Raw genomic sequence first — 23,529 nt, 5'->3', positions numbered from 1 at the left:
TTGCTCTGCGCCTGATACATAACAGGTTCTCAAACAAGAGTAACCGCCTCTCCAGGTTTGCCCAAGATAGGACCAGATTATGCCTGCTGTCTAGGCATAAATATTAATTGTGCCCACGTCACTCTTAAAATTGCCCCGGACTGCACAGTAGATAACAAGGGGACCCTTTCACTGAGGGTCTGTTGACGAAAACCAGCAGCCCCTCCCTGGCAGAGCTGGATAAACACTGCAGATTCTCAGTCAGGGCTCTCGTCCACATCCTTCTCCCCACTCTCCAGCAGGAGGCCCAGAAAACCAAAGGGCCCCAGGCCTGGAGCAGGCTGGGGCTCTGTCAGGCCTTCCTGCCAAAAAGAAAGCCACCGGGCCCCACCAGCAATGTGGACTCCAACAGCCTCTTGGGACAGGTGCATCGGGAGGCCACTCTCAGCCCTCATTCCCCAAACTGTAGTACTGATGATGATGAGGATGTAATGATAACACAGGATCAATTTTCAAGCACCGGTTCTGTGCCAAGCACTGGGAAGGCATCTTCTCTTTTAATCTCCTCATCCCATCTCCGTTGGGTAGATATTACTACTAGTCCCATTTTACAGACGGGAAAACAGGCTAAATCATTTTACCAAAGTCACCCAACTAGTCGGTTTAAAGGGTGGGATCTGAATCCAGTTCTGGCCAACTCCAGCCAAGGTTCTTAACCGCTGCACTTCACTGCCTCCGTCTTGGTGGCCACTATGTGAGCCGGTGAGCAAAGTCTGGACAAACCAACTACCTCCCCACGATGAAAGCAAACCCCCAAATCAGAATGAACCTCAAGTGCCCCCAAGGGCGCTGCCCCTCAACCAGCCCCTACTAATGGTACACCCCCAGAGGTCCCCCTCGCCACCCTCTTTCAGGAAACCCCCTACTTGACCCTCACACCCTCTTCAAAGCAGGTCTCGAAATAACCCGACGGAGGTGTGAGGCGGGTCAGGACCCCTACCCCGCACCCCCGACCCCACACTCAGTATCAGCTGCTATAGGTGCTCGAGACACCCACCCCAAGACCCCAACCCACACACTGCCCCCGTCCGGAAGCCCTCAATCACCCTCAAGAGCAAACCCCCAAGTCTCCGTTAGGGTGTACCCCCCATCAGCGGGAATCCCGGCCGCGTCACCGCGCCCCTGCAAAGCCCGGGCCGCACCTGCAGCCGCCGAGCGTCCCGGGGAGGGTGACGTCCTCTTCCAACACCGACTCCATCATGGACACAGAGAAGGTGGTGGCGTTGGTGTCCGTGGCGGCGGCGCCAACTGGTTCCCTCGGCTGTCGCGACCCGCAGACTCCCCAGGTCCCCGCCCCCTCCAATCCTGCTCTTGTTCGGACTCTGGCGGCGCCGCTGGAATTCAAACCGCAGCCGCCGCCATCTTTCCCGGCGCTTCTTCCTACGGAAACGAGGCGGGGTCATCGGGGCGCGCGTAGTGAAGCCGAATAGCAGGGGCCAGAGGCAGGGCAGGGAAGCGCGGGCGGGTGCCATCTTGACTAAGGGCAAGAGCATTCGCACTTGCCCAGCAAGACTAAGGAAAGAAAGGCAGGCTGCCATTTTTTGTGAGGGCACTCAGGCCGAGGCCAGGGCACGCGCCATCTTTATTGAGGGCAAAGGCAGGCCTCGGTCCGTTAATTTAAGCGGGAGATGGGAACCCAACCCTCAAAGTTCACCGACCCTCGAAGTTCCTAACCCAGTATGTGCTTCTCTAGAATAATGACCCCTAACCTTAGGGTCTGTGCCTCCAAAAGGCTTCCGCCTCGAGCTGAAACTCAGATAATCCAGGGCTGCGTCACTTGAAAAGAATCCTACCTGTGGAATCCCACCTCAAGCAGTCATTTGCACACTTAGGTTGAAGCAAATAAGCTCATCCTTTTGAGCCAGTGGTCGGAAACATTCCTCCAATCTCTCACCAGGGATCCCTTATTCCTTTTAGGGCTCAAGCGCACCTGAGATCAGTAAACTGAGGCCCAGAGAGAGGAAATGAATCTCCCAAAGCCGTGCACGGTAAGCATGTCGACAGCAGCCACACGCACGGCTCCTGCCAACTAGATCGGGGCTCTCCACAACGCTGGCTGCCGTTCTTAATGCACAGATCAATCACTAAACACAGATAATTTTGACAGAGCTGGGTCAGTGAAGTCAACCTTTCTCTCCCCATCTCAGCATTGCTACCTTCCTCTGCAGGCGGTCAGAAGGATCCTGGATGAGGGGCGCCTGGGTGGCTTAGTCGGTTAAGCGTCCGACTTCAGCTCAGGTCACGATCTCGCGGTCCGTGAGTTCGAGCCCCGCGTCGGGCTCTGGGCTGATGGCTCAGAGCCTGGAGCCAGCTTCCGATTCTGTGTCTCCCTCTCTCTCTGCCCCTCCCCCATTCATGCTCTGTCTCTCTCTGTCTCAAAAATAAATAAGCGTTAAAAAAAAAAAAAAATTTAAAAAAAGAAGGATCCTGGATGAAAATGACCTGAAAAGATGGGTGAGCAGGTAGATGGTGACTTTCCCTGTAATCACGTATAAGTCCTCCTTCTGCCTCAGTTTCCTCATGCCTGAGTGGAAGTGTACTTTCCAAAAGAGACCTTCTCTAACCCCCTAACGTAAATCAAGGCCTGTCTTGTATTCTTAGCAACTCAGATTTTTTTGTGGCAATCACAGTTTGCAATAATGTATTTCTGTGTTTTCAAAAAAAAAAAAAAGTCTTCCTTTTGGGACATCTGGGTGACTCAGTCAGTTAAGCGTTTGACTCTTAGTTTCTCTCTCTCTGCCCCTCCCCCATTTGCTCTCTATCTCTTTCTTAAAAATAAATCAATAACAAGCTTTAAAAAAAATTCTTCCACTCGGGGCGCCTGGGTGGCTCAGTCGGTTGAGCGTCCGACTTCGGCTCAGGTCACGATCTTGCGGTCCGTGAGTTCCAGCCCCGCATCAGGCTCTGGGCTGATGGCCCAGAGCCTGGAGCCTGCTTCCGATTCTGTGTCTCCCTCTCTCTGCCCCTCCCCCGTTCATGCTCTGTCTCTCTCTGTCTCAAAAATAAATAAACGTTAAAAAAAAAAAATTAAAAAAAAAAAAAATTCTTCCTCTTGCTCTAGCCTGGAAACTCCATGAGGCAGAAACTGTGTCCTGAATTGTTCACTGCTATGTCCCCAACACTATGCCTGCCACCCAGAAGGTGTTTTAAAACAGATGTTGAATGAATGCTCCCATCAGTCTGGAAAAGGGGGTTAATACCTGTCCCGCAAGGTTGTAGTGAGGCTGTGAGGATGATCTGAGACGGCTTTAGTAGCCCCGTCGATGGTAATCCCGTCAGTCACTCGTCCCAATCCTTTATAACCTTCAGTGAAGTCTACAAAACCCATGGTCCTGCCCCTTCCCTCTTCCTTAGCCAGCTCTGCACCCACCCCTAAATCAACAACCCTCAAAACAACAGCCTGAAAGAGAGAGTGGGCAGGAACCAGTCGGCACATCAGATGCCCCGGCCCAGGGAATGGGCAGTCCTCGACGCCTGGAACGGTGCTAAGTTCAACCAAAGAGTTGAGTGTGTCCAAAAGCAGGGCAGCTGGAGGGGGGGGGATGCCTGCCCTGGTTCTGCCCACTGACTCTCTGTGATCTCTGCAGACCACTCTTCCGGGCCTTACAGTACGTACATCTCTAAGATCAGAAGGTTGGACTGCATGGATGTCTCAGGACCTCACTGCTCTTTGTGTTTATTTCAAAGCCACTGAGACACCACCCATTCTGTTCCTGGGGAGGGAGGTTGAGTTGCTAATCATCACTTCCCAAGTGAAAGAACTAGCTTTCCATCCAACAGATGAAAAGCTCTTGAGGACAGAAACGAGAGAGAGGACTCACACATTTTGAGCGTCTGTCACGTATGCCTTGTGTCCAGCATGTCACAAGGCGTCACCTCGCTGACATCCCGCGGCAGAGTCCTCTGGAACAGGTGCGACCGTCATCACCGTTTTACCCACAGATAAGAAGACTGAGACCAAAAGAGGTAAAAATAACCCAGTCCCGGTCTCACTGCTGGTCAGTTGCAGAGCTGGGACTGGAGCCCAGGTCCCTCTAAACTCCAATGCCCTGATTATTTCCGGCCGCCTGTCTTTCCTATTTATTTTTCTCCGCTTGAGAATCTAGGAGGGAGAGGTGAGGTCTACACCCAGAAAACAGCATTTCAGTGATGTGTTCACCGGACTCTTCTCCTCGGGCCACTGCTTCCAGGTGGCCAGGAGGTGTATGTTAGTGTGGGCAGTGTGACTGCAGGGCTGGAAGTCAGGGCAGCCGGATTCTGACTCTGGAAAGTCCTCCAACTTATCCCGTGACTGGGGTCCCTTCCCCTTGCTCCTCCTTGGTTTTCCCATGCATAAAATGGGGCAGACAGTGCTGGGCTCACATGGCTGCGTTATCTAATTGGATGCTTTGGAAACTATAAAGAAAGAGCCTGTGAGGAGCTCTCCTTCCGATGAATACATCGCCCTGTCTAGCAAATGACTGTGTTCCTGGATGGTGTGTGCTAAACCCTTTAGTGAACCTGGAAACTGAAAACAGCATCAATTGACAACGGATAGCCTATGCGGGAAGTTGTTTTTCCCATGTTCACGGTCACGGACGAAGCCCTTTGCCCCGTCTGTGTCTCATCCTGCCCTTTCTTTCTGCCAGGCCTGGAGATGATGTCACTCCCACCAGCTGTTTGTGCTATCTGGCGCCCTCTCCTTGACAACAGCCACCCCGCCACAAAGCTGGCATTATTATTCTTTGGGCCAGGTCACAGCGAATGGCTGGGAGGAAGTCGCTTCCAGCCAGATGTTTCTCATTAGGGTAGAACCCTCCTGAAGCTGTAGCAGTTCAACCATCTCATCAAGACACGTGAGCTGCCATTACTCACAGCAAAAACAACTTTGTAGCATGAATACATCCACGTTGGAGCGAGTGCCCCCCTCTACAGACGAGGAAACTAAGGCTCAGGGAAGGAAAGAGACTTGCCAAAGACTTACTTGCTTTTTCTTTCTTTGTTTCTTTGTTTCTTTGTTTCTTTCTTCCTTCCTCTCTTTCCATTCTTCTTAGCTCTTCATTTAGAAATAATTCGACTCAGAAAAAAACCTTCAAAAACAGTACAAAACATGCACCGCGTAGGCGTCAGCCGGCTTTCTAATCCATTAACATCTTCCATAACCATGGCATAGTCGTCAAAAATAAGAAATTACATCGATACCACACTATTTACCGCAGACCTTATTTAAACGTAATCAGTTTTCCCATGAATGCCCTTCTCCTGGCCCAGGATCCAATCCAGGATTCCACACTGCATTTACTCATTATGCCTCCTTACTCTCCTCCAGTCTGTGATAGTTCCTCTGTCTTTGGATTTCATGACATTGACACCCGCACGAAGTTCTTGTCCGTTACTTAATAGAACATCCTGCAGTTTGGGTTCATGTGGCGTTTCCTCAGGATTAAATGGAGAGGTGATGCACTTTGGGGAAGAATGCCCCCAAAAGTGATGTTGTACCTTTCTCGGGGTATCAGGAGGCAGATAATGTTGACATATGTCTTGCAACTGGTGATATTGACTCAGACCCTTGCTAAGGTGGTATCTGCTAAGATTCTCCATGGTAAAATTATTCTTTCTCTTTTTCTTTTCTTTTTGTAATTAATAAGAATCTCGTGAGGTGATATTTGAGACTATGCAAATATCCTGTGTTTCAGCAAACTTTCAGCCACTAATTTTAGCATCCATTAATAATTCCTCCCTAAAACAATTATAACAGTGGTACTTGCCAATTGGTGATCTGCTATTTCCATCGTTCCTCCTATATTTTTTTAATTTTTTTAATTTTATTTTAGAGAAAGAGAGAGAGAGAGAGAGAGCATGAGTGAGGGGGAGGGGCAGAGAGAGAGACAGAGAGAGAATCCCAAGCAGGCTCCACACTCAGCACAGAGCCTGAGGCAAGCGCTCGATCCCACCCCCCTGGGATCATGATCCAAGCTGAAATCAAGAGTCGGACGCTCAACCAAGGGAACCACCCAGTTACCTCTCCTTCCGTATTTTTTTAAAGATTTTGTTTTTGGGGAGGCTGGGTGGCTCAGTCGGTTAAGCGTCCGACTTCAGCTCAGGTCATGATCGCACAGTCCGTGAGTTCGAGCCCTGCATCGGGCTCTGTGCTGACAGCTCAGAGCCTGGAGCCTGCTTCAGATTCTGTGTCTCCTCCTCTCTCTGCCCCTCCCATGCTCAAGCTCTATCTCTCTCTGTCTCTCAATAATAAATAAATGTTAAGAAAAAAAAAAAATTAAACCCAGAGGCTGGCTATGAGAGAGTCAAAGGCTATGAGAAAATTATCCAGCACCCTTCCCAGCTGCACATCTGAATATGTAAAACAGCAATAGCCGTAGGCAAAAAACAGATAATTGAATTAATCAGTTGTCTGGACATTTTGCAGCTTAAAAGATGCACTTAAGGGGCGCCTGGGTGGCTCAGTCGGCTAAGCTTCTGACTCTGGATTTCTGCTCAGGTCGTTGTCTCACGGTTCATGAGTTTGAGCCCCATGTCGGCTCTGCACTGACAGTGTGGAGCCTGCTTGGGATTCTCTCTCTTTGCCCCTCCCCCGCTCGTTTTCTAAATAAGTAAATAAACAAACAAACAAATATTTTTCAAAAATAAATAAATAGAAGATGCACTTAATATGCATCCTGCAAGGATGTGGTTGTAAACTGCGGCCTCTCCCTTAAATGCAGTGACGTTCTATTGAGAGAGCTGGTCAGGACCAGGGACGGACTGCACTTACTTCCCCGAAGGGATGGATGTAAGGCCCTTGGCTTTTGCAGATGCCTTCCCGCCTGTCCAGCAGGCCACCGTGTATGCCGCGTAGATTGTGCCCTGCTTGAGGACACCCAGCCAAAGGACGAGTGGAGGCTGAAATCTAGCCCCTGCTCTGCTTGCCGAGCTGTGGGTTCTGTTCCCCAAGAGGAACCCATTCCAAAGAAGGGGCATCCGTTTCTGACTTGCCCAGAGGAACTCATTGTCCATGTGGCTATCGAACCCTGGAATGTGAATGGGGAACTGAATTTTTATTTATTTAAAAAAAAAATTTAATGTTTATTATTTATTTTTGTGTGTGAGAGCGAGAGGGAGAGAGATGGAGAGTGAGCAGGGGAGGGGCAGAGAGAGAGGGAGACACAGAATCCGAAGCAGGCTCCAGGCTCTGAGCTGTCAGCACAGAGCCCGACGCAGGGCTCGAACTCACAGACCGCGAGATCATGACCTGAACTGAAGTCCGACGCTCAACTGACTGAGCCACCCAGGCGCCCTGAGGAACTGAATTTTTAAAAACTTTACCTTACTTAAATTTAAACAGACACTTGAGGCTGGTGGCTACTGTATTCACATAGATACAAAACATTTCCATCGTCCCCCCAAATTCCCCTGTGATGCAGTCAATCTCCCTTCCACCTCAGGAAAAACCACTGATCTACTTTTCTGTCATTAAAGATTTGCCTTTCTAGACTTTCATAGACCTAGGATCATACAGTATGGACTCTGGCTTTTCTTGATAGCAGAGACTTTTAATTCTGTATTGTAGGGTCTATAAATCCTAATTGGAATTAACGATCTTATCCCCAAAACTTTTCTCCTCCCCCGAGAGAATACAAGAGTGAGAAGGGCGCTCACAGAGGACATTTAACTAAATCTCTTGGATGTACCGATGGATAAACTGAGCCCCAGATGGGGTCAGTGGCCTGCTTCAGTTCACCCTGTAAATTTATAGCAGAGCCTGGATTCCAAACTAAACATGCAGCCTCCAAAGCCCGTACCCTCCTCCTTCGGCAGTGTTCACTTCCCATCCATTCCCGTGGGCCAACGTGGCAACTCTTGTGAATCCCTGGGGGACCACAGGGATGCAGACAACAGGCCCCAATGCCTGCTTCAGCCTCCTGGGGATGCCACCCTGGCCCGGAGATCCCCCCACTGAAAACCAAGAAACAGCAGCAACTCAAGTTAGAGAAGTATTTTGTTTCGTTCCAAATATACCTAAAACCTAGGAGTGGCCTTACTCCAATACTGGGACGTGGGTTGGTTTTCTACCCAGAAAACCAGGCACCTGGTCCCAGATCCAGTTCCCCACTCATTGGAGAAAGAACAGCCCTGGTTTTGGTGGGGGGAGAGGGGACAAGGCTTGTGTTGAAGATCTCTTAAAACAAAAGGGACGGAGGGAGAAACCGTCATTCATCAGAGCTATAGCACGTGCCGGGGTGCTTCCCATTTAAGGTTTACTTCAAGGTCGATGCAACCCTAACGTCAGTATCATTCTTTTTACAGAGAAGGACAGCAAGTAGGACTAAGTGCCATTACTCACTTCCCCCCCCACCCCCACCCCCAGGTCCTCCGGTTGTGAAACCTGCCCCGGAGGCCGTATCGCTCTGCTTACTGCTACCTGTTGTTTTTTAGAATTCTGCTGAAGAGATTTTTCGGTTGATGTTCCAGCATGCATCTTTTAACCAGGTAGTAATAGCTAAGTAAGAGATGTTGCCGGGTGCTGAGGAGCTCAGCGAAATTTGGGCGTCGACTGCTAATGTAACCTTTGCCCTGGGTTTGCTGGCGTCGTAATGATCTCTGTCTTTTCAGACAGAGAAGGTGAGGTACATATTATGAGGAAATAAAGTGAATTCTTTACCCCGGCGCCACACCTGTCAACATCGCTACCTTTTCATTTTAATTAAGGAAATTCGAAATATAACTGTCACCAAACTCTGATTCTTGTTCCAGAGGACAAAGGCCCTCTCCGTTTCAGACAATTCCTTTGGAGATTAATGGACCGTTGGAGCCCATACCATTTGCTTAATTACCCCAAAATTACTATCTCAACTAAAACAGAACCTCAACAGACAACCATTAATGTCTTTATCCTTGTCTGGAAGAATCTCATCTCTTGGCAAAAATAGCTTCTTCAAATGAAACTGGATAATCCCCTAGCATGGTGATTAAAGATAACAATGGCTCATTTAGAAAATGTTTGGAGGAAATTAAAAAGCTGAGCGATAGCCTGTTGGTTCTGCAAGCTACTAAGAATAAAGGCAGGAAGGGGAGGGCCCCCAAAGCATCCATATATCAGGCTGAGTTTGCTTCCCACACAGTCAGCACATGCCCAAATGTTTGAGAATCTGCAGTCCAGTCTGTGGGCGAGATCTCTGCCCTGAAGGAATGAGCTTGATCAGCACCATCCCACAGAAGGATACCTTGTGCTGTTTATTTCCAGGGTCACCCTCCAGAAAAACATTTCTCCTTGAAAGTGGCTTGGGGCTGCCCAGGATAACAGTTTGGGTTTGGGTTCAGGCTTACATTAATTCGAAGCCTCCCAACCGAAGTATACTCCTGAGTCTCCACCATGTTGACCAGTGTAAAAACTGCAATACAGCTGATTCACTCATTCATTTACTGCTTTTATTGAGCTTTTGGGGGGTGGGGTGGGTGGGCAGGGCCTGTGCCTGGCGGTGGGATTAAATAGATAAAGACAGTCCAGCCGTCAAACTGAACCGATAACTCGATAGCAGGGAAGTATCGTCAGTATCTTCTTCTTCATCATCTTTATCATAAATCTGTGTCGGACTTGGTCAAATGCTTTTTCTGTATCTCTTGGGATGATCATCATATACTTTTTTTTTCAGTCTGTGTGAATTACATTGGTTAATTTACAAACAAGCTTTGAATCCATGGGATAAATCCCAGGCAGTCATGAAGTTCTATCTTTTTAGTATACTGTTGTATTTAATTTGCTTACATTTCCTTGGAAGTATTTATGCCTGTGCTCTTGAGGGATATTGGTCTGTAGTTTTCTTGTGATGTCTTTGGTTTTAGTATCAGGGTAACGCTAGTCTCATAGAATGAGTTGGGTTATCTCCTTTTTAATTTTTCTGGAAGAGTTTGTGTGGGATTAAGTATTCTTTCTTCTTTAAATGTTTCATAGAATTCAGCAGTGAAGCTCTCGAACTTGGAAGGTTTTTGTTTTGTTTTGTTTTGTTTTGTTGGTAGGAAGTTGGTAAGTACAAATTCTATTCCTTTAATAGATAGAGGGCTATTAAAAGATTGAGCTGTTAGCTATCACTTTTTGAGAGAGCTTTGATAGTCTGTGTCTTGCAAGGAATCTGTACGTTTCACCTAAATCATCAAATGTATTGGCATATGTGAAGAGCAAGATGGAGTCACTTGTCAAACAGGAGCCTGTCAAGCAATGACGCCAACAGCTAAGGGTGTTGCCGCTAAGACCAGGTATCGTGGAGACCAGCACCTGCCGATGACACACTCAGAAGTGACAAGCAGCAGAAACAGAGGAGGTCTGCAAAAGCCCGGGGCTCATTAAATCCCTTTAAAAAGAGGGGATTTTTGCAGCACACTGTCAAGACTCCTCAGACACTGACCCTTCTACGTCTGACCGCTTCAAAAAGCAGCTGCCACCGAAGGTTCTGCCTGACTTATCCCCCAGAAGAACTGAGATCCTTCACTGCTTGAACATAATAAGCAGTAAGTGCGGAGAGCGGACCCTGATGGGACCAGAGGCCTTATCTCAACTGCACACCCGCAGACTGACTTTTGCCTTTGTTTCGCTCGACTTCCTACCCCCTGGTCTATCTTGTTTGTTGTGTGACAGGTAAGAGAGGTGGAGCTAAACACAGAGTGAAATGTCACTGAGTTTGGAATCCTCAACCTGCTTTATAATTATGTTCACTTTACGACTGAATAAAGCAGACGCCGAGGAAAGACACAACTTATGTGTGCACCTTCAGAGCATGCTTACAACAGTAAGCGTCCCTTATTATCCTTTTAATGTCTGTAGGATCTGTAGTGATATTCCCTCTCTCATTCCTGATACTCATTGTGTGTGTGTCTTCTTTCTCTTTTTGAAAACCTGACCATTCTGGTTGAAAGTTCAATGGTTCAATACCATTCAATCGTATTGAATTTCTTAAAGAACAAATTTTAGTTCCATTGATTTTCTATTGTTTTCTTTCATATTTATTTTTGCCCATATCTTTATTATATCTTCTGCTTCTTTGGGGTTTATTTTGCTCTTCCTTTTCTAGTTTTTTTTTGTTTTTGTTTTTGTTTTTGTTTTTGTTTTTTTAAGGATAGAAGCTTGGATTATTGATTTGAGATCTTTTCTTTTTTCTAATGTAAACATTCAGTGCTCCTAATTTCCCTCCAAGCACTGCTTCAATTGTATCTGGCAAATTTGAAACGTTGTGTTTTCATTTTAATTCAGTTTAAAATACTTTATTTTTTCATTTTTTTCTTTGACCTATGGGTTATTTAGAAGTATGTTAGTTTTGGGGTCCCTGGGTGGCTCAGTGGGTCAAGCATCACAGGGCTGTGAGTTCAAGTCCCACATTGGGCTCTGCACTGAGCATGAAGCTTACTTAAAACAAGAGAGAGAGAGAGAGAGATGTTAGTTTTAAAAGACTCCAGAATTTTCCAGCTATATTTCGGTTACTTATTTCTAATTTAATTCCATTGAGGTCAGAGAACATATTTTGTATGATTTGATTTTTTTTTTTTTTTTTTTTTTAATTTGTAAGGCTTATGCGAGGATGCCTGGCTGGCTCAGTCAGTGGAGTATGTGACTTGATCTCAGGGTCATGGGTTCAAGCACCATATTGGGTGTGGAGCCTACTTTAAATTTTTTTTTTAACTAAAAAAAAACTTTAAAAAAATTTGTAAGACTTATTTTATGGCTCAGCATAGGGTGTCTCGGTAAATGTTCCATGTGCAGTGGAAAAGAATATATATTGTGCTATGCTGAATGAGTCTGTGTCAATTAAGGTCAAGCTGGTGATAGTATTCTATATCCTTACTAGTTTTGTGTCTACTTGTTCTATGCATGGATAAAGTGGTTGCAATCTCCCAACTGTAACTGTGGTTTTGACTATTTCTCCTTTCAGCACTATCAGCTTTTGCTTCATGTGTTCTGAAGTTCTGGTATTAAGTGCATAAACATTTAGGAGGACCTGACGATTTGGTCTTTCACCATTAAGAAATAAAATGTAGTGGATTTGTTTTGTAACCTTTATCTCTTTGATTTGTTTGTCCTAATCGTTGGGCTATTTATACACTTCCAGGTCTCTAACACTTGGTGTTGTTTCATTTAACCTTTTCAACAAAAAAAAGTTTGCCCGTTTCTCCCACCCCGGTGGGAACAACCACCAGTCTGTTCTCTGTTTCTATGAGCTTGGGTATTTTATTTTTAGATTCTGCGTATCAAACAGATCATATGATGCTTGTCTTTCTTTGTCTGACTTATTTCACTTAGCACGATGCCCTTGAGGTCCATCCATATTGTGGCAAATGGCGAGATTTTGTTTTTTATCGCTTAATAATATTCCATTTTTTGCATATATCTACCACAATTTCTTTGTCCATTTATCCATCGATGGATACTTAGGTTGTTTCCATACCTTGGCTACTGTAAATAATGCTGCAATGAACATGAGAGTGCAGGTATCTTCCTGAGTGAGTGTTTACATTTTCTTCAGATAAATAACCAGAAGTGGAGTTGCTGGATCATATGGTAATTCTAGTTTTAATTTTTTCAGGAACCTCTGTACCATTTTCCATGGTGACTGCACCAATTTACCTTCCCACCCACAGTACACAAGGGTTCCCTTTTCTCCACATCCATGTCAACCGTTGTTATTTCTTGTCTTTTTGACACTAGCCATTCTGACAGGTGTGAGGTGATACCTCACTGTGGTTTTGATTCGCATTTCCCTGCTAACTAATGATACTGTGCGTCTTTTCATATGTCTGATGGCCATCTGTACATCTTTGGGGAAATGTCTATTCAGACCTTCTGCCCATTTTCTAATGACACTTTTTTTGTTGTTATTGAGTTGTATGAGTTCTTGGTATATTTTGGATTTTAGTACCTTATCAGATATATAGATTTGCAATTATTTTCTCCCATTCAATAGGTTGCCCTTTCATTTTTGTTGATGGTTTCCTTTGCTGTGCAGAAACGTATTAGTTTGATGTAGTCCCACCTGTTTATGTTTGCCCTTGTTGTCTTTGCTTTTAATGTCAGATTCAAAAAGTCATCATCAAGACCTTTCTTCCTATGTTTTCTTCTTCCAGTTTTATGTTTTCAGGTCTTACATTCAAGTCTTTAAATCATTTCGAGTTGACTTATGTATATGGTGTTAAGATAGTGGTCCAGTGTCATTCTTTTGCATGTGGTAGCCAGTTTTCTCAACACCATTTATTGAAGAGACAGTCTTTTTCCCACTGTATATCCTTGGCTCCTTTATTGCTGTAAAATGTATGTGTGGGTTTATTCAGGACTTTATAGTGATCTATGTGTCTGTTTTTATGTAAATGTCATACTGTTTTATTATTGTAGCTTTGTAACATAGTTCTAAGTTGAGGAGCATGATGGCTTCAGCTTTTTATTCTTCTCAAGACTGCTTTAGCTATTTGAGGTCTTTGTTACTTCTTACACATTTTAGGATTATTTGTTCTATATCCATGAAAAATACCATTGAAATTTCCATAAGGATGACATTGAATCTGTACATTGCTTTGAGTAATATGGACTTTTTAATAATATTAATTCTTCCAACCCATGAGGATGAAATATTTTTCCATTTATTTGTGTCTTCAATTTTTTTCATTAATGTTTTACAGTTTTCAATATACAGGTCTTTCACCTCATTGATTAAATTTTTCCTGAGTATTTTATTCTTTTTGATGCAATTGGAAATGAGTTTGTTTTAATTTATCTGATAGTTCATTATTGTAAAGAAATGGAAGATGGCGGCGTAGGAGGACGCTGGGCTCACCGCGCGTCCTGCTGATCACTTAGATTCCACCTACACCTGCCTAAAGAACCCAGAAAACCGCCAGAGGATTAGCAGAACGGAGTCTCCGGAGCCAAGCGCAGACGAGAGGCCCACGGAAGAGGGTAGGAAGGGCGGCGAGGCGGTGCGCGCTCCACGGACTGGCGGGAGGGAGCCGGGGCGGAGGGGCGGCTCGCCGGCCAAGCAGAGCCCCCGAGTCGGGCTGGCAAAAGCGGAGGGGCCGGACGGACTGTGTTCCGACAGCAAGCGCGACTTAGCGTCTGGGAGGTCAGAAGTTAACAGCTCTGCTCAGAAAGCGGGAAGGCTGGAGGACAAAGGGAGGGAGAGCTGCTGAGCCCCCGGACGGCAGAGCTCAGCTTGGCGGGGAACAAAGGCGCTCGCCAGCGCCATCTCCCCCGCCCATCCCCCAGCCAAAATCCCAAAGAGAACCAGTTCCTGCCAGGGAACTTGCTCGCTCCGCGCAAACACCCAACTCTGTGCTTCTGCGGAGCCAAACCTCCGGCAGTGGATCTGACTCCCTCCCGCTGCCACAGGGCCCCTCCTGAAGTGGATCACCTAAGGAGAAGCGAGCTAAGCCTGCCCCTCCCGCCCCCGTGCACCTTGCCTACCCACCCCAGCTAATACGCCAGCTCCCCAGCACCACAAGCCTGGCAGTGTGCAAGTAGACCAGACGGGCCACACCACCCCACAGTGAATCCCGCCCCTAGGAGAGGGGAAGAGAAGGCACACACCAGTCTGACTGTGGCCCCAGCGGTGGGCTGGGGGCAGACATCAGGTCGGACTGCGGCCCCGCCCACCAACTCCAGTTATACACCACAGCACGGGGGAAGTGCCCTGCGGGTCCTCACCATTCCAGGGACTGTCCAAAATGACCAAACGGAAGAATTCCCCTCAGAAGAATCTCCAGGAAATAACAACAGCTAATGAACTGATCAAAAAGGATTTAAATAATATAACAGAAAGTGAATTTAGAATAATAGTCATAAAATTAATCGCTGGGCTTGAAAACAGTATACAGGACAGCAGAGAATCTCTTGCTACAGAGATCAAGGGACTAAGGAACAGTCACGAGGAGCTGAAAAACGCTTTAAACGAAATGCAAAACAAAATGGAAACCACGACGGCTCGGATTGAAGAGGCAGAGGAGAGAATAGGTGAACTAGAAGATAAAGTTATGGAGAAAGAGGAAGCTGAAAGAAAGAGAGATAAAAAAATCCAGGAGTATGAGGGGAAAATTAGAGAACTAAGTGATACACTAAAAAGAAATAATATACGCATAATTGGTATTCCAGAGGAGGAAGAGAGAGGGAAAGGTGCTGAAGGGGTACTTGAAGAAATTATAGCTGAGAACTTCCCTGAACTGGGGAAGGAAAAAGGCATTGAAATCCAAGAGGCACAGAGAACTCCCTTCAGACGTAACTTGAATCGATCTTCTGCACGACATATCATAGTGAAACTGGCAAAATACAAGGATAAAGAGAAAATTCTGAAAGCAGCAAGGGATAAACGTGCCCTCACATATAAAGGGAGACCTATAAGACTCGTGACTGATCTCTCCTTTGAAACTTGGCAGGCCAGAAAGGCTTGGCACGATATCTTCAGTGTGCTAAACAGAAAAAATATGCAGCCGAGAATCCTTTATCCAGCAAGTCTGTCATTTAGAATAGAAGGAGAGATAAAGGTCTTCCCAAACAAACAAAAACTGAAGGAATTTGTCACCACGAAACCAGCCCTACAAGAGATCCTAAGGGGGATCCTGTGAGACAAAGTACCAGAGACATCACTACAAGCATAAAACATACAGACATCACAATGACTCTAAACCCGTATCTTTCTATAATAACACTGAATGTAAATGGATTAAATGCGCCAACCAAAAGACATAGGCTATCAGAATGGATAAAAAAACAAGACCCATCTATTTGCTGTCTACAAGAGACTCATTTTAGATCTGAGGACACCTTTAGATTGAGAGTGAGGGGATGGAGAACTATTTATCATGCTACTGGAAGCCAAAAGAAAGCTGGAGTAGCCATACTTATATCAGACAAACTAGACTTTAAATTAAAGGCTGTAACAAGAGATGAAGAAGGGCATTATATAATAATTACAGGGTCTATCCATCAGGAAGAGCTAACAATTATAAATGTCTATGCGCCAAATACCGGAGCCCCCAGATATATAAAACAGTTACTCATAAACATAAGCAACCTTATTGATAAGAATGTGGTCATTGCAGGGGACTTTAACACACCACTTACAGAAATGGATAGATCATCTAGACACACAGTCAATAAAGAAACAAGGGCCCTGAATGATACATTGGATCAGATGGACTTGACAGATATATTTAGAACTCTGCATCCCAAAGCAACAGAATATACTTTCTTCTCGAGTGCACATGGAACATTCTCCAAGATAGATCATATACTGGGTCACAAAACAGCCCTTCATAAGTTTACAAGAATTGAAATTATACCATGCATACTTTCAGACCACAATGCTATGAAGCTTGAAATCAACCACAGGAAAAAGTCTGGAAAACCTCCAAAAGCATGGAGGTTAAAGAACACCCTACTAACGAATGAGTGGGTCAACCAGGCAATTAGAGAAGAAATTAAAAAATATATGGAAACAAACGAAAATGAAAATACAACAATCCAAACGCTTTGGGACGCAGCGAAGGCAGTCCTGAGAGGAAAATACATTGCAATCCAGGCCTATCTCAAGAAACAAGAAAAATCCCAAATACAAAATCTAACAGCACACCTAAAGGAAATAGAGGCAGAACAGCAAAGGCAGCCTAAACCCAGCAGAAGAAGAGAAATCATAAAGATCAGAGCAGAAATAAACAATATAGAATCTAAAAAAACTGGAGAGCAGATCAATGAAACCAAGAGTTGTTTTTTTGAAAAAATTAACAAAAGTGACAAACCTCTAGCCAGGCTTCTCAAAAAAGAAAAGGGAGATGACCCAAATAGATAAAATCATGAATGAAAATGGAATTATTACAACCAATCCCTCAGAGATACAAACAATTATCAGGGAATACTATGAAAAATTATATGCCAACAAATTGGACAGCCTGGAAGAAATGGACAAATTCCTAAACACCCACACTCTTCCAAAACTCAATCAGGAGGAAATAGAAAGCTTGAACAGACCCATAACCAGCGAAGAAATTGAATCGGTTATCAAAAATCTCCCAACAAATAAGAGTCCAGGACCAGATGGCTTCCCAGGGGAGTTCTACCAGACATTTAAAGCAGAGATAATACCTATCCTTCTCAAGCCATTCCAAGAAATAGAAAGGGAAGGAAAACTTCCAGACTCATTCTATGAAGCCAGTATTACTTTGATTCCTAAACCAGACAGAGACCCAGTAAAAAAAGAGAACTACAGGCCAATATCCCTGATGAATATGGATGCAAAAATTCTCAATAAGATACTAGCAAATCGAATTCAACAGCATATAAAAAGAATTATTCACCATGATCAAGTGGGATTCATTCCTGGGATGCAGGGCTGGTTCAACATTCGCAAATCGATCAACGTGATACATCACATTAACAAAAAAAAAGAGAAGAACCATATGATCCTGTCAATCGATGCAGAAAAGGCCTTTGACAAAATCCAGCACCCTTTCTTAATAAAAACCCTTGAGAAAGTCGGGATAGAAGGAACATACTTAAAGATCATAAAAGCCATTTATGAAAAGCCCACAGCTAACATCATCCTCAATGGGGAAAAACTGAGAGCTTTTTCCCTGAGATCAGGAACACGACAGGGATGCCCACTCTCACCGCTGCTGTTTAATATAGTGCTGGAAGTTCTAGCATCAGCAATCAGACAACAAAAGGAAATCAAAGGCATCCAAATTGGCAAAGATGAAGTCAAGCTTTCGCTTTTTGCAGATGACATGATATTATACATGGAAAATCCGATAGACTCCACCAAAAGTCTGCTAGAACTGATACATGAATTCAGCAAAGTTGCCGGATACAAAATCAATGTACAGAAATCAGTTGCATTCTTATACACTAACAATGAAGCAACAGAAAGACAAATAAAGAAACTGATCCCATTCACAATTGCACCAAGAAGCATAAAATACCTAGGAATAAATCTAACCAAAGATGTAAAAGATCTGTATGCTGAAAACTATAGAAAGCTTATGCAGGTAATTGAAGAAGATATAAAGAAATGGAAAGACATTCCCTGCTCATGGATTGGAAGAATAAATATTGTCAAAATGTCAATACTACCCAAAGCTATCTACACATTCAATGCAATCCCAATCAAAATTGCACCAGCATTCTTCTCGAAACTAGAACAAGCAATCCTAAAATTCATATGGAACCACAAAAGGCCCCGAATAGCCAAAGTAATTTTGAAGAAGAAGACCAAAGCAGGAGGCATCACAATCCCAGACTTTAGCCTCTACTACAAAGCTGTCATCATCAAGACAGCATGGTATTGGCATAAAAACAGACACATAGACCAATGGAATCGAATAGAAACCCCAGAACTAGACCCACAAATGTATGGCCAACTCATTTTTGACAAAGCAGGAAAGAACATCCAATGGAAAAAAGACAGTCTCTTTAACAAATGGTGCTGGGAGAACTGGACAGCAACATGCAGAAGGTTGAAACTAGACCACTTTCTCACACCATTCACAAAAATAAACTCAAAATGGATAAAGGACCTGAATGTGAGACAGGAAACCATCAAAACCTTAGAGGAGAAAGCAGGAAAAGACCTCTCTGACCTCAGCCGTAGCAATCTCTTACTCGGCACATCCCCAAAGGCAAGGGAATTAAAAGCAAAAGTGAATTACTGGGACCTTATGAAGATAAAAAGCTTCTGCGCAGCAAAGGAAACAACCAACAAAACTAAAAGGCAACCAACGGAATGGGAAAAGATATTTGCAAATGACACATCGGACAAAGGGCTAGTATCCAAAATCTATAAAGAGCTCATCAAACTCCACACCCGAAAAACAAATAACCCAGTGAAGAAATGGGCAGAAAACATGAATAGACACTTCTCTAAAGAAGACATCCGGATGGCCAACAGGCACATGAAAAGATGTTCAACGTCGCTCCTCATCAGGGAAATACAAATCAAAACCACACTCAGATACCACCTCACGCCAGTCAGAGTGGCCAAAATGAAGAAATCAGGAGACTATAGATGCTGGAGAGGATGTGGAGAGACGGGAACCCTCTTGCACTGTTGGTGGGAATGCAAATTGGTGCAGCCGCTCTGGAAAGCAGTGTGGAGGTTCCTCAGAAAATTAAAAATAGACCTACCCTATGACCCAGCAATAGCACTGCTAGGAATTTATCCAAGGGATACAGGAGTACTGATGCATAGGGGCACTTGTACCCCAATGTTTATAGCAGCACTCTCAACAATCGCCAAAGTATGGAAAGAGCCTAAATGTCCATCAACTGATGAATGGATAAAGAAATTGTGGTTTATATACACAATGGAATACTACGTGGCAATGAGAAAGAATGAAATATGGCCTTTTGTAGCAACGTGGATGGAACTGGAGAGTGTGATGCTAAGTGAAATAAGCCATACAGAGAAAGACAGATACCATATGGTTTCACTCTTATGTGGATCCTGAGAAACTTAACAGAAACCCATGGGGGAGGGGAAGGGAAAAAAAAAAAAAAAAGAGGTTAGAGTGGGAGAGAGCCAAAGCATAAAAGACTGTTAAAAACTGAGAACAAACTGAGGGTTGATGGGGGGTGGGAGGGAGGGCAGGGTGGGTGATGGGTATTGAGGAGGGCACCTTTTGGGATGAGCACTGGGTGTTGTATGGAAACCAATTTGACAGTAAATTTCATATATTAAAAAATAAAAAAAAATAAAAAAATAAAAAAAATTTAAAAAAAAAAAAAAAAAAAAAAGAAATGCAACAGATTTCTGTGTATTGATTTTGTATCCTGCAGCTTTACCAAATATGTTTATTCATTCTAACAGTTTTTTTTTTTTTAATGGAGTCTTTAGGGTTTTCTATATATAATATTGTGCCATCTGCAAATAGTGACTGTTTTATTTCTTCCTTTCCAATTTAGATGCCTTTTATTTATTTTTCTTGCCTAATTGCACTGGCCAGGATTTCCAATACTCTGTTAAATAAGAGAGGAGACTGGGGCGCCTGGGTGGCGCAGTCGGTTAAGCGTCCGACTTCAGCCAGGTCACGATCTCGCAGTCCGTGAGTTCGAGCCCCGCGTCAGGCTCTGGGCTGATGGCTCGGAGCCTGGAGCCTGTTTCCGATTCTGTGTCTCCCTCTCTCTCTGCCCCTCCCCCGTTCATGCTCTGTCTCTCTCTGTCCCAAAAATAAATAAAAAAAAAACGTTGAAAAAAAAAAATTAAAAAAAAAATAAATAAATAAGAGAGGAGAGTGGACATCCTAGTCTTGTTTCTGATCTTGGAGAAAAAACTTTCCACTTGCTATTAAATGTGGATCTGTCATACATGGCCCTAATTATGTTGAGGTAGGTTCCCTCTATACCCACTTTGTTGAGTTTTTATCATAAATGGATGTCGAATTTTGTCAAATGCTTTCTTTGCATCTATTGAGATGATCATATGATTTTTAATTTTCTTTTTTAAGTAATCTCTACAACCAACGTGGGTCTCAAACTCATGACCCCAAGATCAAGAGTCGTATGCTCTACTGAATGAGCAAGCCAGGCATCCCATTAACCATATGATTTTTATACTTCATTTTGTTAATATAGTCTATTCCATTGATATACAATTGTTGAACCATCCTTGCATCCCTGAAATGAATTCCACTCAGTCATGGTGTATGATTCTTTCAATGTATTGTTGAATTCAGTTTGCTAATATTTTGTTGAGGATATTTGTGTCTATCTTCATCAGGGATATTGGCCTGTAATTTTCTTTTCTTGTGGCATCCTTGTCTGGTTTTGATATCAAGGTAATACTGGCCTCATAACATGTGTTTGGAAGAGCTCCTCCCTCTACTATTTTTTGGAAGAGTCTGAGAAGGATTGGTATTAATTCTTCTTTGAATGCTTGGCCAGAATTCACCTGGACTTCTGTTTGTTGGGAAGTTTTCAATTACTGATTCAATCTCCTTGCTAGTAATTGGGATATTCGGATTTCCTATTTCATCATGATTCTGTCTTGGTAGATTGTATGTTTCTAGGAATTTACCTGTTTCTTCTAGGTTGTCCAATTTGTTGGCATATAATTATTCATAGTAATCTCTTAGAATCTTTTGTATTTCTGTGGTATCAGTTGTAACACTGTTTTTTTTTTTTTAGTACAGATATCACAAATTATGGTATTTCCTTCCAAACATTTTCTGTATTATTTTTTTCAACATAGTTAAATCATGTTGTATCCACCAGTTTATATCCTATTGAAAAATTTCACTATGAAATGTTACATGGATACCAGAATATGTGTGTATGCTTGTGTGGGTATATGCAAATAGTGTAAAAAAAATACAATATGGGGACCCTGAGTGGCTCAGTCGGTTAAGAATCTGACTTTGGCTCAGGTCATGATCTCATGGTTCGTGAGTTCAAGTCCCGCATAGGGTTCTGTGCTGACAGTTCAAAGCCTGGAGCCTGCTTCGGATTCTGTGTTTCCCTCTCTCTTGCCCCTCCCCCACTCACACTCTCTCTCCAAAATAAAAAAAAAATTTTTTTTAATTTTTAAAATAATAAAAAGCTCATATACACACATGTTTCTTTTTAAAAAAAAAATTTTTTTTAATGTTTTTTATTTATTTTTGGGACAGAGAGAGACAGAGCATGAACGGGGGAGGGGCAGAGAGAGAGGGAGACACAGAATCGGAAACAGGCTCCAGGCTCCGAGCCATCGGCCCAGAGACTGACGCGGGGCTCGAACTCACGGACCGCGAGATCGTGACCTGGCTGAAGTCGGATGCTTAACCGACTGCGCCACCCAGGCGCCCCTACACACATGTTTCTTAAACATTACTAGTACCTTTGAGGTCATCTCTGCATCCCCCTCTCTCTTACATAGTTATCTTTATTTTTGCATTAATCATTCTGTTTTTCTTTATAGTTTTCTCATATATGTATGTATTTTTAAACAATATATTCTATTTCCCTTTTTGGCCATTATATAAAAAAATTATATTGTATATTTTCTCTATGGCTTGCTTTTTTGCTTGACATTATGTTTTGGAGATTCATCCATATTGATATATATAGCTATAACTCATTCATTTTTGACTACTGCATAAAATTCTGTTCAAAGTATTTGGATATACCACAATCCCACTTCACAATCCAAATCCAATCAATTCTTCTACTGCCAGACAATTGGGGTATTTCCAATTATTTTGCGATAACAAATGATGCTGCGGTGAAGAATTTGATGTGTGGGTTGTGGTGCACACACGTAACAGTTTTTCTAAACTGTATACCAGAGGTGCACACACATCTGCAAAATACCCTGTTTTTCTTCACTAAACCTTAATTCTGTCTTTAATCATTCTTCCCTTCATTTTAATGATTGTATTTTATCTCCACAAGTGCATGCACTAAGCCATATCTCTACTGTTGAACATCTAGGGTTTGTCCTCATTTTTTTAACTTTATACACAACCCCAGAGGAAAAAAACATTTTTGCACAGAACTCTCTGCTTTTTAGGTCATTTTCTTAGGAGGAATTCCCAGAAGTGGATTTCTTGAATCAAGGCTGTACTGATTTCCATTCAGTGGAAAGGTTTTTACTGCTGAAATACACAAAATAATTGCCATCCATATGGTCGCTAATCCTTTTGGGATCATAGATCCTTTGGAGACTATGATTAAGGGTATGGACCTTTCCTCCAGAAAACACACGCACACACACACACACACACACAAGCACACACATACACACAAATTATTTATATTCACAAAGCAGAATGCAATTTCAAGAGTTTCTCAGGCTCTCTGAAGCCCCTATGCTGATACCTCTATTAAATAAGATATACTGTTGGGGCACGTGGGTGGTTCAGTCCGTTAAGCTTCCGACTTCGGCTCAGGTCATGATCTCACAGTCCGTGAGTTCGAGCCCCGCGTCGGGCTCTGTGCTGACAGCTTAGAGCCTGGAGCCTGCTTCAGATTCTGTGTCTCCCCCTCTCTCTGCCCCTCCTCTGCTCATGCTCTGTCTCTCTCTGTTTCAAAAATAAATACAAACATTAAAAAAAAAGATATACTGTGTTACCTACTGCATATTTCTAATAATACTTCACCAAATAAGTTCACACACCACATTTCTTATAATACTTCACCAAGTAAGTTCACATATTTCAGTATCTGTCAAGTACCTTTTGTTTTATTTTTTTTTTTTTATTTTATTTTTTCAACGTTTTTTATTTTTATTTTTGGATAGAGAGAGACAGAGCATGAACGGGGGAGGGGCAGAGAGAGAGAGGGAGACACAGAATCGGAAACAGGCTCCAGGCTCCGAGCCATCAGCCCAGAGCCTGACGCGGGGCTCGAACTCACGGACCGCGAGATCGTGACCTGGCTGAAGTCGGACGCTTAACCGACTGCGCCACCCAGGCGCCCCAAGTACCTTTTGTTTTAAACCACAACTTACTGAGCACCCACAATATGTCAGCGCTTATGCCAGATTCCAGAGATAGGAGAATAAATGCTCCTGACTT

The 23,529-nt window shown here is 43.7% G+C and overlaps 1 protein-coding gene across 7 annotated transcripts in view; it reads right to left on the bottom strand.

Annotated features, from left to right (window-relative positions):
• CDK5RAP2 (CDK5 regulatory subunit associated protein 2) overlaps positions 1-1,511 on the bottom strand; it is a 171,049-nt gene extending 169,538 nt beyond the window's left edge. For 6 of the 7 annotated variants that reach the window (XR_009251448.1, XM_058694351.1, XM_058694355.1 and 3 more), the window contains exon 1: positions 1,182-1,365. Coding sequence is in view for 6 of the 7 variants with exons in the window: in XM_058694351.1 (XP_058550334.1) it covers positions 1,182-1,240 (59 nt within the window). In the remaining variant the exon portion in view is untranslated. Of the gene's footprint in view, positions 1-1,181 lie in introns of all 7 variants that reach the window. The other variant, XM_058694350.1, reaches the window with a different exon arrangement.
• Positions 1,512-23,529: the final 22,018 nt, after the last annotated feature.

Source organism: Neofelis nebulosa, chromosome 12 (assembly GCF_028018385.1).
Source record: "Neofelis nebulosa isolate mNeoNeb1 chromosome 12, mNeoNeb1.pri, whole genome shotgun sequence".
In the NCBI taxonomy this organism is placed as follows: Eukaryota; Metazoa; Chordata; class Mammalia; order Carnivora; family Felidae; genus Neofelis; species Neofelis nebulosa.
This window is presented reverse-complemented; position numbering and strand designations above follow the sequence as displayed.